This window comes from Grampus griseus, assembly GCF_964374135.1.
Source record: "Grampus griseus genome assembly, chromosome: 18".
In the NCBI taxonomy this organism is placed as follows: Eukaryota; Metazoa; Chordata; class Mammalia; order Artiodactyla; family Delphinidae; genus Grampus; species Grampus griseus.
In genome coordinates this window covers 68833523-68852765 of record NC_139012.1, presented here as the reverse complement: position 1 = coordinate 68852765, position 19243 = coordinate 68833523, and the positions used below count along the sequence as shown (strand labels likewise).

Sequence of the window (19243 nt, the reverse complement as noted above, 5' to 3'; positions counted from 1 at the left end):
TATGAAGACTCAGGGTTTTTAGATTGTGTACACATAAAATAAACTACTAATGTAAACCTAATTTTGAGAGTATTGTCATTGTTACTTAACGAATGTGCATTGTTTTTTAACCCAGATGTTTCGATTTGTTCTTTTTAGGTTAAAGCTGTATTAGTAAATGCATTGATTATGTGTACGTTTGTGCGTGTGTGGTTTACCAAACTTATATCACTTTTAAATTGTAAAAGATTTTGTAAAAGTCATAACATTTTATACTAGGACTTTTTGAGGAATTTCTGTATCTCTCATATAGACCTGTAATTAAGAGAAAAAATGTATTTAATTTGAGATGGGTACTTCACAGTTAATTTTTTTTGGCTAACCACTGTAATTGTTAAGGAAGAAAAATGAAAATTTAATTTTACTCTCCAAAGAGCTAATGAAATATTAACCTCATTATGGAGGCAGATCATTGTACTAATTGGTGATTCCCTGTACAAAAAGATAAATTGGAAAATGAATTAATCCTTCTTAGGTTACTGTAGGGTTATTTCTCTGGAAGAGATGACTTGTGGTAGTAGTCTGTATCAATAGATAATTGAAAGGAATATGTTCAGATACCTTACATGAAAGATTTTTACTTTGTAATGATGAATGTGAACTCATTATATGTATTTTTTTAGATGTACAAAACTTTTTTTGTAGTTATATGACTTGTATTACATACATGATAATGTTAAAATCTGCAGTCACTCTACCCTATACAAAAATTATTATACAAAACAAATCAAACTTATGGTTAAAGGGATATTCATCTTCATGTTCATGTTTGTATTGAGCCTTTTTTTTTTTTTTTTTTTTTGCGGTACGTGGGCCTCTCACTGTTGTGGCCTCTTCCGTTGTGGAGCACAGGCTCCGGACGCGCAGGCTCAGCGGCCATGGCTCACGGGCCCAGCCGCTCCACGGCACGTGAGATCTTCCCGGACCGGGGCACAAACCCGTGTCCCCTGCATCGGCAGGCGGACTCTCAACCACTGCACCACCAGGGAAGCCCTGTATTGAACCTTTTTGATACACAATGAGATTGATTACCTGTGTTGCTAATACCAATGAACTTGAATACAGATAGCTGACAGGACAACTGATTATTAGGGAAGATAAGATTAAGGTAGTAGTTATCATGAGAAACTTTGAATACATTAGATTCTAGAGCTAGGAGACACTGTAGAGAAAACCTTGTTTTAGCCCTTCATTTTACAAATGTAAAACTGAATACAGTGAAAAAAACAGAATTTGCATAAAGTGTGAAATTAAATCCAGGTCTAAATTCCTAAACTACTGCTTTCTCTTCTACACCACATTGCCATTTACAAAATGGAACACTATATATTAAGTGGCAAGTTTTTGATCTATATATAATTATCAGGAACATAACTCTTATTTTAAGTGAGATATATACTGTATAGGTTAAAATAATAAGTAGGTTTACATTTTTAATAAATCATTTTGTTCTTAAAATGCTTATTTTTGGAATATGTTAAAATCAGAATTTCAGAATTGGAAGGAACCTTAAAAGTCATTAATTACTTGATTATATTACTTAATAATATTCAAATTACTTTACATATACTTTATGTATAAACACGAAGAAAGAACATATTTTACCAGTTTGAAAGGTGATTATATGTGTGTGTGTGTGTGTGTGTATATATATTTTAGAATAAACTTTCAAAAGATTACATTATCTGAGTTTTTTAAATTGAATCAATAATCATTTCTTTCTTACACACAGTAGTGGTTTATTATCATGCACTGTTTGTATTTCTTTGTAGTCGCAGTGTGCCCAATACGCTGCTGATAGAAGAGAGGAAGAAAAGATGTGTGACCATCTCATTAGTGCTGCGAAACATAGGGACCACGTGACTGCAAATCAGCTGAAACAGAAGATCCTTAACATTCTCACAAATAAGCATGGTGCTTGGGGAGCAGTTTCTCATAGGTGAGTTATAAAAAACTAGAAGTAAACAGTAACTCATAGGTTAATTATAGTAGTTATAAGTAAAAAAAAAAACTATAAACTTAAAACTTCCTTACAAAATATGATTTTACAGTGTAAAAAAATGACTTAATTTTTTTCCTGAAATCTTCAGTAATGACTCTTGAGAATGGTTTAAAAGAAAATATAAACTTTTAAAAGTAATCTAATGGAAATTTTTTTCTAATTCATAATAATATGTAACATAATACAAAATTTGTTTAGGCAAGTATTTTAGACTGCCATCTCTCATATATAACATGGGTGTTAGTTATAAGAAGTGACTTGTTTTTAATCTTTCAGAGCCAACTCTTCAAATTATTAAATTTATATCATTCTTAATTTTTTTATGCACAAGTAATAATAATATAAGCGTTCACTATGGAGAAGTAATACATTCTTTTAAAATTTTTTCTTCTATATTTCTCTATGGAGTCTTTCTTAGGAAAGTTTTCATCTCAAATTAGGGTATTTATGATATTATAATAGAAACAAAACCAAAATTGATTGTTTTTGCGTTACAAGTGTTTTTCTTCCTGAAGTTTTGTGCGCATAAAATTGTTTCGTTTTGTTTTGTTGTCCTCTGCACAGTGCCTTCTAGAAACATAGTAGTGAAGCAGGTCACTATATTTAGATTGCTAATGTTCTTCATTTGTATGTCTTCATTTTATCTTATCTCATTGACTGTTTTTATTAAGTCTCTGGCAGAACTTAGGGATTGGGTAAATGTGGACGAGACACTAAGGAAAATTCTGGTAGAAGTGATTCTGTTAGTTAGAGAAGAACATCTAGAATATGGCCAGGATATTATTTGACAGACTGTCCTGGGGTCTCAAGTATAAGATAGATTTAAGAAAACTTTATTATTTGAATTTAAAGTAAAATTATAACATAATGTCTTTAAAAATAGTTAACACTCTCCTTAAAAAACTAAAAATAGAACTACCCCATGACCCAGCAATCCCATTACTGGGCATATACCCGGAGAAAAGCATAATTCAAAAAGAGTCATGTACCACAATGTTCATTGCAGCACTATTTACAATAGCCAGGACATGGAAGCAACCTGTGTGTCCAATGACAGATGAAGAAACGAAATTGAGTTATTTGTAGTGAGGTGGATGGACCTAGAGTCTGTCATACAGAGTGAAGTAAATCAGAAAGAGAAAAACAAACACCGTATGCTAACACATAGATATGGAATCTTAAATAAAAAAGGTTCTCAGGAACCTAGGGGCAGGACAGGAATAAAGATGCAGACGTAGAGAATGGACTTCAGGACATGGAGAGAGGGAAGGGTAAGCTGGGACGAAGTGAGAGAATGACATGGACATATATACACTACCAAATGTAAAATAGATAGCTGTTGGGAAGCTGCTGCATAGCACAGGGAGATCAGCTCAGTGTTTGTGATCACCTAGAGGGGTGGGATAGGGAGAGTTGGAGGGAGACGCAAGAGGAAGGGAATATGGGGATTATATGTATACGTATAGCTGATTCACTTTGTGATACAGCAGAAACTAACACACCATTGTAAAGCAATTATACTCCAATAAAGATGTTTAAAAAAAGTAGTGGGGGCTTCCCTGGTGGCGCAGTGGTTGAGAGTCCGCTTGCCGATGCAAGGGACACGGGTTCGTGCCCCGGTCCGGGAGGATCCCACATGCCGCGGAGCAGCTGAGCCCGTGAGCCATGGCTGCTGAGCCTGCGCATCCAGAGCCTGTGCTCCGCAACGGGAGAGGCCACAGCAGTGAGAGGCCCGCATACTGCAAAAAAAAAAAAAAAAAAAATAGTGAACACTCAATATTTGTTTCTTATAATAATAGCAATACCACCACATCTAACATTTATTAAATATTTATTGTGTGCTAGGCACCATACTAAGAACATTACATGGGTTATTTTGTTTAACATTCAGAACATCTCTATTAAGGTTGATACTGAATTTTTTTTTTCATATTACAATGAAGAAATTGAAGATTTCAGAGGTTAAGTGAAACTTAGATAGTATCACACAACTTGTACAAATAGAAGCAGAGTGTGTCAATCAGGGTTCTCCAGAGAAACAGAAAAGAACCAATAAGATATATGTCAGACATAGATATAGATAAGATATAGCTGTGGATATGAATATGGATATGGGTGTAGATATATATAGATTTATTTTAAAGAATTGGCTCACATGCTTATGGAACCTGGCAAGTCTGAAATCTGTAGGGTGGGCTGGCAGGCTGGAAGCGTAGGCAGGATTTCTGTCTTGGGGCAGAAATCCTTCTTCTCCAAGAAGCCTCAGTCTTTTCTCTGAAGACCTTCAACTGATTAGATGAGCCCCACCCACGTTATTGAGAATAATATCCTTTACTTAAAGTCAACTGATTATAGATGTTAATCACATCTACAAAATACCTTCACAGCAACATCTAGACTAGTATTTGATGAAACAGCTGAGCACATAGCCTAGCGAAGTTGATGCAGAATTTAACCTTAAGACAGTACAGTAGCACGAGCATTTTGCCCCAGCTGTAGACCTTGTCTCTCTTTTTGTGTCATCCAAATTGGATTTATCTACTCAGTTATATGTAGTGAGGACTATAACATTATATTGCTAACAATTCAACTGGTATAATATAGGATATTACCTTAAATGTATAAAGCTGTACATGGTTTGGTTTTAATATTTCACCAGATAATTAAAATACAGCTAAAGGACAGAGACTTCCGTAGTGAGAGTCATGTGGTAACGTGTCGAATGCATCCTCTGCTCAGCTTTCCCTTTATGGTAGCTCATTAGATAGACGGGAAGGCTGGCAACAGGACCCCTCAGAAGAACAGGTATCCTTTGTCCTTTTCTGCACATTAACTCCCAGTGCTGATTAACTGAAAAACACACAATCTGTCTATTATCATCCTTTACTAAGTGGGACACTGAACTCTAATCTTTCTTATTATTTAATTAATAAGGCTCAGTTGTTGGACTGCTTCTCCTTTTTGTCTTATTCACTCTCTAGGCAATTTTATCTAGTCTCATGGCTTTAAAAAATACCAGTATGTTAGTAACTCCCAAATTCTCCAGGTCTCTCTCCCTTATCTCCAGACATGTATATCTTCCTACTTGGTATCTTCCATTTGGATATCTAGTTGTCATCTCACACTAACATGACAGAACTGAGCTCCTGAGATTTTCTCCCAAACCAGTTCCTCTTGCAGTCATCTCCTTCTTAGACATGGAGAACCCCAGTTTTGCAGTTGCCCAGGCCATAATTGTTGCTCTTTTCCTTAACTACTCTTCACACATCCCATATTGAGCCCTTCAGCAAATCTTATTGATTCTGCCATAAAAAAATCCAGCATTTGACTGCTTTTCACCATTATCTCTGGTATAGCCTTGATCCACGACACCATCATTTCTCACTTGACTTATTGCAACATTACTTTCAACAGTCTTCCTGGTTCTGCCCTTGTCCTCCTAAAGTCCATTCTCAGCATAGCAGTGTGGGTGATGCTTACTAAAATGTAGAACCCTTTGCTCCTCTGCTCAGGAACCTCCAGGAGTATACTGTGCAAGAAGGTAACCACTAGTCAGATGTGGCTATACAAATTTAATTAATAAAAAAAATTAATTTAATTAAAAATTTAGTGCCATAGCTGCACTAACCACATCCAAGTACTCAATAGCTGCATGTGTCTCGTGGTTCCCATGTTAGACACCACAGAACATTTCTATCATTGCACAAAATTCTACTGGACAGTGCTACTCCAGAGACTTCCCATGTCACTGAAAGAAAAAACCTACAAGGACAAAGAAATGTAGACTGGTCAGAGAAGTCCATTCTGATGAGGAGCCATTTGAACAAAGAGCTGTCTGAGCATTTCAAGCAGAGAGAACAGCATACGAAAGAAGGAAGTGCTTGGCCTGTGCAGAAAGTAGTCAGAGGCCAGTATGGCTGCAGTGGAGCGAGCCATGGGGAGGGAAGGTACTGTCATCTGGCCTCCGTTAGCTCTTTGACCTGCTTCTCCTGCTACTCTGCCCTTGTACTTTTTGTCAGTCACTGTAGCTTCCTGCTGTTCTTCAAGTTTGCAGGGTGTGCTTGCTCCGTTTGGAATGCTTTCTTACAAAAAACCCATGTGGCTAGCTCTCCCGCTTTGTTCCAGCTTTAATTCAAATGTACTTTCTCAAAAAAAAGTCTTCTGTAGCCACCCTGTCTAAAATTCTACTCCTTCCTCCAAATATTTAGTACTACATTCCTCGGCTTTGTTTTTCCTTTTTCAAAATTTTATTACTAACATACCGTATATTTTACTTATTTAGCAGTTGCATTGTTTTGTTTACCACTAGAATGCAAGCTCTGTAATGGAAGGGATTTTTATCTCTTCTGTCCACAGTGTTATCCCTAGCACCTAGAATAATGCCTGATGCACAGCAGGTGCTAAATAAATGTTTGTTGAGTAAATTAATAAATGAATGCTTGGTATATATCCTTTGGTACAGTGACGCTACTGGTAATGGAATGGAAAAACAACTTAGTCTACTGTCTGTGACACTTTTATATTTTAAATGGAATAATTTTATTAAATGACAAAAAGTACTTACCCCTGCATGAAATGACAGCTCAAGCTCATCTAGAAAACAGGATAAACAGTTCCTACTTCACTGGGTTATTTTAATGGTAAAATGAAATGTTATGTGCAAAATGCTTAGCACAACGTATGGCACGTAGTAGATGTCTCGTACTTGTTAGGCACTTTTTATGTTCGGCAGCTCTTTACAAAGAGTCTTTTCTTAAAAGACAATTTTTTTAGAGTAGTTTTAGGATTAAAACAAAATTGAGTGAAAGGTACAGAGATTTCCCATATACCCCCTCCCACACACATGCGGAGTTTCCCCCCATCAATGTCTCCCACCGGAACGGTTCGTTAGGGATGAATCATAATCACCCAGAAGTGTAATCACCCAAAGTTCATAGTCCATCTTGGTTTTGTATATTCTATGGATTTAGACAAATGTCTGATGACATATATCCATCATTATAATATCACACAGGGTAGTTTCACTGCCCTAAAAATCCTCTTTGCTCTGCGTATTCATCTTTCCTCTCACCCCATCCCTGGCAATCACTGATCTTTTTATTGTCTCCATAGTTTTGCCTTTGCCAGAATGTCATATAGTTGTAATCATATAGTATGTATCCCCTTCAGATTAGTTTCTTTCATGTAGTCATGTGCAAGCTTCTTCATGGCTTGTTAGCTCATTTCTTTTAGTGCTGCATAGTATGCTAGTGTCTGGATGTGTCAGTTTATTTATCCATTCACCTACTGAGAGGCTTCTTGGTTGCTTCCACATTTTGGCAGTAACGAACAAAGCTGCTGTAAACATCCATATGCAGGTTTCTGTGTGGACATAAGTTTTCAACTCCTTTGGGTAGATACCAAGGAGCGCAACTGCTGGCTTATATGGTAAGAGTATGTTTATTTTATGAGAAACCACCGAACTGTCTTCAAGGTGGCTGCAAGGTTTTGCATTCCCACCAGCAGTGAATGAGAGTTCCTGTTGTTCCATATCCTCACCAGCATTTGCTGTTATTGGGGTTCCAGATTTGGGGCATTCTCATAGGTGTGTTGTGGTATCTAGTTGTTTTAATTTACATTTCCCATAATGTGGAATATATTTGCTATGCTTATATCATCTGTATATCTTCTTTGGTAAGGTGTCTGTTAAGGTCTTTGGTCCATTTTTTTAATCAGATTGGTTGTTTTCTTATTGTTGAGTTTTAAGTTTTCTTTAATAGTGCTTTATGTCAGTAGTCCCCAACCTTTGTGGCACCAGGGACCAGTGTCGTGAAAGACAATTTTTCCATGGAACCGGGGGTGGGGGCGGGGGGGGGATGGTTCAGGCGGTAATGCGAGTGACGGGGAGCTGAAGATGAAGCTTTCTCACTTGCCCACCGCTCATCTCCTGCTGTGCGGCCCCATTCCTAACAGGCTGCGGACCAATACTGGTCCACAGCCTGGGGATTGGGGACCCCTGCTTTATGTCATGTGTCTTTTGCACATATTTTCTCCCAAACTGTGACTTGTCTCTTCATTCTCTTCACAGTGTCTTTCGTAGAGCAGAAGCTTTCAATTTTAATGCAGTCCAGCTTATCTGTTATTTCTTTCATGGATTATATCTTCATGTTCTAGATTTTCTCCTATGTTATCTCTAGGAGTTGCATTTTACATTTAGCTCAGTGATTCATTTTGAGTTAAGTTTTGTGAAGGGTGTAACATCTGTGTCTCGATTTATTTTTTTGCATGTGGATGTCCAGTCGTTCCAAAACCATTTGTTAAAAAGACTGTCTTTGCTCTGTTATATTGCCTTTGCTCCTTTGTCAAAGATCAGTTAACTATATTTATAGGAGTCTATTTCAGGGCTCTCTGTTCTGTTCCATTGACCTATGTATCTGTTCTTTCACCCGTACCACATTGTCCTGGTTACTGTAGCTTTATAGTAGTTCTTGAAGTCAAGTAGCATTAGTCCTCCAGCTTTGTTCTTCTCCTTACAAAGAGTCTTTTAAAGTAGTTTCCCATGCCACTTAGTCACCCTCTAACTTGAAATATACAGTTATAATTTATTTATTTTATTCATTTAATGAACAGATAGCTCTTCAGCTCCTATATGTGCTAGCATAGTGGTGAGCAAAACTGACGTGTTCCCTGCCCTAACATAACTAAATTATAGTCTAGTAGAAGGGGCTGATGCTAAACAAACAATTATAGAAATAAAAGATGCTAATAACAAACTTTGGCAAATGCTAGGAAAGAAAATATAGGGTACTGTGAAAGAGAGAGTATAGCAGAGGATCTTTATTTTAGATTAGGGATTCAGGGAAGACTTTTGAAGAAGGTCGGTTTAAGCTGAGTGCTGAAGGGATGAGAAGGGGATCATCAGCAAAGGGTAGGGTGTAGAACATTAAGGAGAGAAATATTACAAAGACTCAGAGTGTAGAAATAATAAAATGAACAGAAAGGGGGCTAGTATGCCTAGAGCTTAGTGAGCAATGGAGATAGTGGCTTGAGATGAGTCTGGAGAACATATGAGCCAGATGATTTAAAGCCTTGTAGATCATGTTAAGGATTTGTGACTTTATCCTAAGTGGCATGGAACACAGTGAAGGGTTTTGAGTGGAAGAGTAACATGATCTGATTTATGTTTAGAAAGATTAGTCTGGCTGCTTTATGAAGACATATGCTGGAAGAAATAGGCAAGTACGGTCACCCAGTTTATAGCCGAGTTCACATGTCGCCCTTGCTATAGCGTTTCCTGGGTTCTCTATCTTTCCTAAGCCTGCCTCCTCTTATTTTGTTGTTATTATCTATATTGCAATTATCTATAATATATCACTTAATATTTTATAGCAATGTGATGTGCCTGTCTCTTCCAATAGACTTGTAGCTTCCTAAGTGGAGGGATTGAATAGTACTTATATTTACATCCTTGTTCTTAAATATATGTTAAATCTGAAGGAATTTCATCTCTATCATGTTCTACTTCCTGTTTTACAAAAAAATGCTTAATTTTAACATACAATTCTTTTTAATTTTATCTTTTGACTCAATGATGCTGCTGGCTGTAACATATTTTAGCTTTTGAATTAATATAATGTTATTGATCTATATTTCTTCTCTGAGGAAAAACTAGAGTGTGATAGCTTTTTCTTTCTTTTTTTTTTTTTTTTTTTGCGGTACGCAGGCCTCTCACGGTTGTGGCCTCTCCCGTTGTGGAGCACAGGCTCCGGACGCGCAGGCTCAGCGGCCATGGCTCACGGGCCCAGCCGCTCTGCGGCATGTGGGATCTTCCCGGACGGGGCACGAACCCGTGTCCCCTGCATTGGCAGGCAGACTCAACCACTGCGCCACCAGGGAAGCCCTGATAGCTTTTTAAAAATGCATATTCAAGAATTAATTCTGTTACATAATACTTAGTATTTACAAACAGTTTTCCCTTATTTATTTTATGTTTTTGGATCATACTTCCTATGTCTTAAACTACGTAATGCAAATTTTAAAATGGGCAAAGGACCTGAATAGACATTTTTCCAAAGAAGATATACAAATGGTTAACAGGTACATGAAAATGTGCTCAGCATCACTAATCATTAGGGAAATGCAAATCAAAGCCACAATGATGTATCACCTCACATCTGTCTGAATGGCTATCATCAAAATGATAAGAGATAACAAATGCTGGAGAGGACAGGTAGAAAAGAGAAACCTTGTTCAATGCTGGTGGCAATGTAAATTGGTGCAGTCACTATGGAAAATGCTATGGAGGTTGCTAAAAAAATTAAAAATAGAACTATCATATGATCCAGCAATTCCACTTCTGGGACTATATGTTCATAGCAGTACTATTTACAATTGTCAAGACGTGGAAACAACCTAAGTGTCCATCAATGGATGAATGGACAAAGAAGTTGTGGTATACACATATACAATGGACTATTATTCAGACATTACAAAACAAGGAAATCCTGCCATTTGCAATAATGTGGATGGACCTAATATTATGCTGAGTGAAATAAGTCAGACAGCGAAACACAAATACTGTTTGATCTCATTTGTATGTGGACCCAGAAAAAAAAGAAAAAAAACAAATTCATAGAGAAAGAGATCAGACTTGTGGTTACCAGAAACAGGGTTTGAGGGCAGAGGGAATTGGATGAAGGCAGTCAAAAAGTACAAACTTCCAGTTATAAGATAAATAAGTACTAGGAATGTAATGTACAATATGATGACTATGTTAAGACTGCTGTGTGGTATATGGGACAGTTAAGAGAGTAGATCCCAGGAGCTCTTGTCACAAGGAAAAGAAAAACTTTTTTTTCCATTTTCTTTTTTTTGCTTTTTGTATCTAAGATGATGGATGTTAACTCATTGTGGTACCATTTCATAATATACGTAAGTCAGGCTTCCCTGGTGGTGCAGTGGTTGAGAGTCCATCTGCCAATGCAGGGGACACGGGTTTGTGCCCCGGTCCAGGAAGATCCCACATGCCGCGGAGCGGCTGGGCCCGTGAGCCATGGCCGCTGAGCCTGCGCGTCCGGAGTCTGTGCTCCGCAACGGGAGAGGCCACAACAGTGAGAGGCCCGCGTACCGCAAAACAAAACAAAACAAAAGCAAAAACATAATATATGCAAGTCAAATAATTATGCCATACACCTTGAACTTACACAGTGCTGTTTGTCAGTTATTGATATATCTCAATAAAACTGGGGGAAAAAAAAACTTCATAAGCCATAACAACTTAAATTAAAATCAGGAGATTGTCAGGACTTCTCTGTTGGTCCAGTGGTTAAGACTCTGCTCTTCCATCGCAGGGGGCATGGGTTCGATCCCTGGTTGGGAACTAAGATCCCACACGCTGCGTGACTCAGCCAAAAAGATTAAAAAAAAAAAAAAATGAGGATGTACTAGGCCCTTGAGTAAAAAAATACCCACACAACACACGCGCACATACATACGGTCACAATTTTTAGTGTGCATTTTCATATAAGCATTACTATTGAGATTTTGTTTTCGTTAGGATGTTGGTAGAAACTCACATTTATTTAGTGCAGCTATGTATCGGCAGTAACTTTGCTGTTACTTTGCATCTAATGCGTTATTTTCATTCTAACAACACTGTAAGGTAGATATTATTTTTTCCCATTTTGCAGCTAAGAAATGTGAGTCTCAAAGAGAAGTTGAATAGCTTTCCCAGTGTTACATAGCTAAATAGTAGGGACAGGATTTGAATCTAGATCTGCCTAACCCTAAAGCCCATGGTCATTCCAATGATGAAATTAATTACTAGTTATTAGTTATAAATATTATCAGTTGGAATAATGAAATAAAGAGAACTTAAACAGGAATAAGACTCAAACCTCTGAGGTTTTAGAAAATATTTTTAATGTTTTACAAGTTCAAGACCCGAACTGAATTAACACTGGAACTTCTACCCACAGAGGTCAAGATATAACCTGCAGTCTAAACCTAAGAGGGTTGATTGGCCAGAAAAACAAAAACAGACAGACAGACGTTCTCCATAGGAGATTAGCAGGATGCAATTCAAAGTTATTTAATATACAAAGAACCAGGAAAATCTTGACGTTTCTTAAGGAAAGACAGTTAACAGATACCAATTCCAATTCCCAGAGGTTGGAACTATCAGATAAAGATTTAAAAATAGCTGTTATGACCATCTTTCATGAAGTAAAGGTAAATATTCTTTAAATGAATGGAATGATAGAAGATCTCAGAGTAATAGAAAGTATAAGAAAGAACCAGATGAAAATGAAAAATATAATATCTGAATAAAAAGTAAGTAAATAAAAATAAAAAATTTTAATGTAATATCTGAAATTTTAAAAATACACAGACTGGAAAAAGTATTTGCAAGTCACACATCTTACAAAGGACTTACAAAAGTACACAGGTATAAGTATCTATATTTATACAAGTATAAAATTATACAAAGGACTTACAAATATATATATATACACACACACATATATAGGTATATATGTGTATGTGTATGTATAAAGGACTTTCAAAACTTATTAAGAAGACTAATATTGCAATAAAAAAGCGAGCAAACATTTGAACAGACACTTCACCACAGACAGTATACAGATGACATAAGCATATGGAAAGATACTCAATATCCCCAGCTCTTAAGGAAGTTAAAATTAAAACAACAATCATATACCACTACCATTAGAATGAATAAAATTAAAACAAAACAAAAACCTGGTACTGCAAGAGCTGGCAAAGACGTGAAGCAACTGGAGCTCTCATACATTGCTGGTGGAGATACAAAAGGTCCAGAATCTTTGGAAAGTGGTTTGGCGGTTTCTTATACAGTTTAACGTACACTTACCATATGACAGAGCAATCTGCCTGCTCCTAAGTATTTACCCCAAGAGGAATGAAGATTTACATTCACACAGAAACATGTACTTGAATGTTTATAGCAGCTCTATTAATAATTGCCAACAATTGAAAACAGCCCAGGTGTTCTTCAGCTGATGAATGGATAAGAACCTGTGGCACATCCATATTCTGGAATGCTACTCAGCATTGGTAAGGAATGGACTGTTGATAATGCAGCAATCTGAAGGCATCTCAGATGCTTTCTGCTGAATAAAAGAAGGCAGAACACATTGTTTAATTCCATTGATAACATTCTGGAAAAGGCAAAACCTTAGGCAAATAAAACACATTGGTGGTTTCCAGGGGTTAACAGTGGGGGGAGGATTTGACTAGAAAGGGCTAACGTGAGGGAGCTTTGGGGGGGGGATAATTAAACTATTCTGTATCTTGATTGTGGTAGTGGTTTCACGATTCTATGCTTTTGTCAAAATTGATAGAACTGTACACCCAAAAGACTGAATTTTACTGTACCTAAGTTAATAAACTTTTAAAAACTTAAAGGCCCCATATTTATAGATGATTCTTGAGCTGTGAATACTAATATTTAACAAACTATATTATATTTTTAATATAGAGAATTGCAATCATATTATTTATTTATTGTTTAAAAGTTAAATAACAAGTCAGATTATCTCAGTTATATCCATGCCAACACAGGTATATCGGAACAAAATTGGATTTCCCTACAACTAATACATATAAGTGAATTAATTTTTACTAGATGTATTTTTTTTAATTATACAGTTTTTAAAATCCTTATGTATATGGACTAAATATACTGTTCTCTAATAAAGATTATGAAGTACTCAGAAGGGAAAAAAAGAAAATTTTTCCAACAATTTTCAAGTAGTTTAAAATGTCAAGATTTAAATGAGGAATGTGCTCTATAGTCAATGAAAGTTGTTGTTACAAGTTGTGTTGCCAAGATATTAGTAGGTACTGGGTTAGACTAAACAATCTACTAATTGTGAGCTCATTAACACTGTGAGATCTTAGATATGGCCAAAATATATATTTCCAATCCCCAACAAATTTCATCTCTCCTATGTCAGCAGTACATCTGTATGCTTTCTTCTTCCAAGCACTGAAAATGGTTAGAATATGGATTCTTCCAGGGTTGTATATTGCTGGGTAGTTTCGTCAAGGCAAAGGAGCAGGAATATTAAGATACAAGTAAGAAAATGGTTGAAGTGATAGAGTGGTAAGTGATAGACAATCTAGGATAGTTAAGGAAGAGAAGTAAAGAAAGAAGGGGATTGAAACACAGAAAATAATGGAGTCAAGAAAACAAGAGTTGATGAACTGAACTTGGGAAGCTCTAGGATGTTTGAATTTAAGACTTATGAAATACATCAATAAAAGGTTAACAAATCTAGAATGTGGTCATGAAAATAGTCAAGTGGAGTCAAGTTGAAAATCATAGTAATGAGGAGGTCAATAAACTGAAAGGATGGAATCTTGCATGTGACACTTACGTTGAATTACCCAATATAATTCCAGTATTTGGGATGGAAAGGAAGATTGTGAGCATCTTCTAAGTCTTCAGTAAATAAAAGGAAAAGCCTGAGAGGCTGATAGAGTACTCCAAATGGGGAAGAGACCAAGGTGGTATTACCAGATTCCGCAAAGGTCTTAAAGGAGTCTCAAAGTTCATCTTACCTTAAATTAAAAAAAAAAAATATATATATATATATATATATATATATATATACACACACACACACAGAGAGAGAGAGAGAGAGAGAGAGAGAGGGAGAGGGAGAGGGAGAGAGAGAGAGATGATGGCAAAACTTTAACAGCCTGTCAGATCATTTTCCCTGATAGAATTCTAATGCAGACCATAAAGGTAAGTACAATGAATTGAAAAGACTAGATGATTTTAGATCAATAGGGATTGTATGGGTCAGGACCAGAAATGCCTGTTATTTGGATGCGAAAGTGATCAAGCTGAAACCTATATGACCCAATTGATTACCAATATCATTCTGCTGCTTTTTTTCCTAAAATATATAGATTTTTTAAAAAATTAGTATGATTGTTTTAGTTAAGTCTCTTCAAAGTAAGACACTGTAAAATGCTTAATATAGCAGTAGAATGACATAAAATACACAAATGATAATAATGAAGAAAATCAATAAGCAAATATAAAGTAACAAATCTCACAAAAATTAGACTACTTTCTCAGGCATGGAAGTCATTACTTTTAAAATAAAAATTAGTGTTTTGGATCTCCACAGTAATGAAACTTCTCCTTGGCTAATAAATGGCATAAAGTTTAAAATTTTTGACCATTTGCAGCAAGTGCCTAGAGTTAAAGTGAGATTATCACAGTCTCTCAGTCCTTTATTTGGCTGCTAATTAAAATATCCATATACCAAACTGTAGAAAATATTTTTCAAGCAGTAACGTCTGGTATCTTGGCAGATGGCAATTTTGTTGGAATCATTGGAGATAGTACATTATTAGGCCATTGAGAAAACTTTCTGGACTCCTTTGATGTGATTGGTTTTATAAGCTTGCTTTTTGGGTTAGACATTTTCACTTAAATATCATTACATTCCCTAAAATAATGTGTTCAACTCATTGACTTTTTAAAATGCATAAAAAGGCATAAAAACATTTTTACAAACATTAGGAATTTGAATTCCAATAGTATTTTTCTCAACAAATATCCCCTTTTTATAACCGCATCTTTTTTTGTTGTTACAAATGAAATGAATAGTTTACAGTGATATTGCTCTATATTGTATGCACACTAAAATTTTATGCATTAGAATGTGAAGTATGTTTTATATTTGTGTTTATAAGTAGTTTAGTGTCTTTTGTCAATTATAAGGGTTGCCTGTTTAGTTGGAAAGTGCCATTGCCCTAGAGTGCTGTATTTTGAAGTCATCTGTCATGGATACAATGTAGAGAGAGAAGACTATTTATGTTTATGGCATTTTAAGTAACTGAGTTAAACACTTTGGAATATAGAGAAGTGGCTTATTTACTGTCATCACTGTTCACTTAATCTTGTGACCCTGACATGATAGCATTCCCATAAATCTCCCTGTGGGTAGTTCAATAAAACAGATGAACATCAAAATGTAATGATTGTCTCAGCTTTAGGAATTAACTGTGTGATGGAATAAATATGGCCCAGATAGTGATACTACAGAAGCATTTTACCACTCCCTTTCTCTAACAAGTAATACTAGAAAATAATTATTTATTATAATTTATATTCTATTTTCAGATAGCATTTGTAGTATCTAATAGTCACTGAGAGAAAAAGAAAATAGATACAAATAATATGTATATTGTGACTTTTTTAAAAGCAGTTAAAATTTTTTAGCATATTTAAGATTATTAATATAATAAAATCGGATTTTACAATGATGTTTTAATATAGCTTGATTTTATATTGTGTTTTCATTGCATTACATCCCTGTGTTAATTTTTTTCTGTATGCACTTTTTAAATATTTGAGATTATATAACTCCTCACACATAAAGTCTCAACATCAGTAGTTTTTTTATCCCACCCTTTTTATAAGCAACTAGTGTCGCATTCCAGGAAAAAGAAAACTGAGGACATTGAGGCATTCAAGAAAAAAATTAACATGCCACACTACAATAAATTAATGGAACAAACTAAAAGAACCTAACACTTCTCACTGTACTGTATGTCAGAGACCATCTCCACAAACCAGAAGAAAATCCACCTTTTCTTCAGCATTTTGAAAAAGTAAATGCTATTAATGCTCTCATTGCTAAGATAATAGATCTATAGAATAAAATGATCTTAAAGAAGTTATATTTGTCTCCCAACAACTTTCATATATAAAAACTTTTTGTCAGTTTTGTTTGGTGTGGTAAAACCTTTAATCCTCTTTTCAAATAGGATTTCATACTTTGGCTACTATTAATCCAATTTGCATGGTAATGATAAATTCTAAACACCAAAAGTGTGCTATATAATGTAAAATCTATGGGAAAAATAATAATTTATGTTTTTATACAAAGATTATTTTAGAAATATAAGAAATCTCTGAAACAAACCCTCATAAGCATTTTAGTAGCAATACAAGAAGGAAACAAAGAAAATGAAACTCTGAAGCCTGTCAGAAAAGAAGACCAATTACTAATACAATACAAGTCCCCAGAAAAATAAGATGAATCATATATCTTTACTAATTGAATCTTAGACCACTAGGATCAGGTTGAAAACAATCTTCCATGAAGAGAAGGCGGATGTGTATTATTAAAGAAATGGTCAGCTCCTTTACTTTAGGTGTAGACAACTGAGCCCTAAGAAGACTTTCTTCTGTTTTAATAGCCTTTCAAGCTAATATAAGCCCTAAAAACTTGGTTCATATGATTTTTTTTTTCTTTTAATTTGGCTGCGTTGGGTCCTCGTTGCTGCGCGCAGGCTTTCTCTAGTCATGGTGAGCAGGGGCTACCCCTTGTTGTGGTGCGTGGGCTTCTCATTGCGGTGGCTTCTCTCATTGCGGAGCATGGGCTCTAGGCACGTGGGCTTCAGTAGTTGTGGCTCGTGGGCTTCAGTAGTTGTGGCTCGTGGGCTCTAGAGTGCAGCCTCAGTAGTTGTGGTGCACGGGCTTAGTTGCTCCGTGGCATGTGGGATCTTCCTGGACTCGGGATTGAACCCATGGCCCCTTCATTGGCAGGTGGATTCTTAACTACTGCGCCACCAGGGAAGTCCCCAGTTCGTATGATTTTTCTAGAAGCTACAAATGGTAATGTCTGTTTGTAGACAGTCTTAAGACAGAAACTGTTTTCTTTCAGGTGAGGTTCTTTTCTGTTATTATTATTCAGTGAATAGTTACCAAATTGCAGTCAAACACTATATGTGAAGATACTGTTCAGAGCCAGGGAATGGGGTGTTCCATAAAAAGGATTTTTAAGCCTTTTGAGTTTTAACATAAATCTTAAAATTGCGTATGGCTGGCTTTTGTATGAAGAAAGACATTTGAGGGCTAGGCAATAAAATATGCCAGATATAAGCCATCAAATAGGCATTTTTAAAGCTTATAAACTAGATTTATCCAACTGAAAAGCTGAACATGTTTTAGTGCACTTTAAGATACATTATTAAGCAGTAAGTTAACAAACATACGAAAAAGACAAGCAGCAAAATACCTTGTTAACGTCTTTAGGAGCAGTCATTACGAATATGATAATTAAATAGATAATTACAATTTTTACCTTTCAGTAAATTTGATGGTGTCATGGTCAGAGTTATATGAGCATTAGTTTCAAGTATTACTAGTTTAAGGGCACTTAACTGATGAGGACCTTGTAATTGTTCCCTTGAGGAAGAGATGATATTTAGTTTAAAATAAACTTGATAAAATCAGTTGGTTTTTATGTAAATCTGTGTCACATATAGGTCTTTTTAATCCATTATCAGAAGTTAGATTTTTCTTCTCTGGTTTAACCTAGTAACTTCTTATTTACCATCTCCCAGATGACTTTCATGAAACTTCAACTTTGGTCATCTCGGATTTGATCTGTAAAGTAGTAGTCACCTCACAACCTTACACACTCTCCTGGCCCAAACTTTGTGACTACTCTGCTCTTCTAATTTTGGTATATAATCCAGGACCTAGAGAAATAAATTTGTCAGATTTGTCACTTTGTATTTCTTAAATTTCTTCAGTATCTATTCTGTCCAACTTGAAACCATGCCATTAGAATGGTTTTCACTTTGGAATTGCAGTTTCATCCATCTTCCTGCAACCCAAGATTACTTGTTTTTACTCTGGATACGTACCATTGGGTTGGCCAAAACATACATTCGGTTTTTTCCGTAAGATGGCTCTAAGAGTGCTTAGTTGTCTTTAACTTCATTGAAAACAATTTTCTTAGATTGTATTGTGACAGCTGTCATATCAATGTACATTTTAAAAAGAAAACATCAAAATTGGTGAATTTTTATGTAGTCATTTTAATATTGAAGATGGAGGAAAAAAGCGACATTTTCAGCATATTATGCTTTATTATTTCAAGAAAGGTAAAAATGCAACTGAAACACAAAAAAATGATTTGTGCAGTGTACAGAGAAGATGGTGTGACTGATCAAACATGTCAGAAGTGTTTTGCAAAGTTTCGTACTGGAGATTTCTCGCTGAATGACGCTCAGCGGTCGGGTGGACGAGTTGAAGTTGACAATGATCAGATTGAGACATTAACTGAGGACAATCAATGTTATACCACGTGGGAGATAGCCGACATACTCAAAATACCCAAATCAAACGTTGAAAATCATTTGCACCAT

General features: G+C 35.8%; 1 protein-coding gene across 4 annotated transcripts in view; it reads left to right on the top strand.

Moving 5' to 3' along the window:
- The window catches only part of NBEA (neurobeachin), a gene marked incomplete at its 5' end in the record, with an annotated part of 629414 nt that overhangs the window by 331138 nt on the left and 279033 nt on the right, over window positions 1-19243 (top strand). For all 4 annotated transcript variants that reach the window (XM_082675501.1, XM_082675500.1, XM_082675503.1 and 1 more), the window contains one exon: window positions 1812-1978. In XM_082675501.1, coding sequence (XP_082531627.1) covers window positions 1812-1978 — 167 coding nt within the window. The remainder of the gene's footprint in view (window positions 1-1811; window positions 1979-19243) is intronic.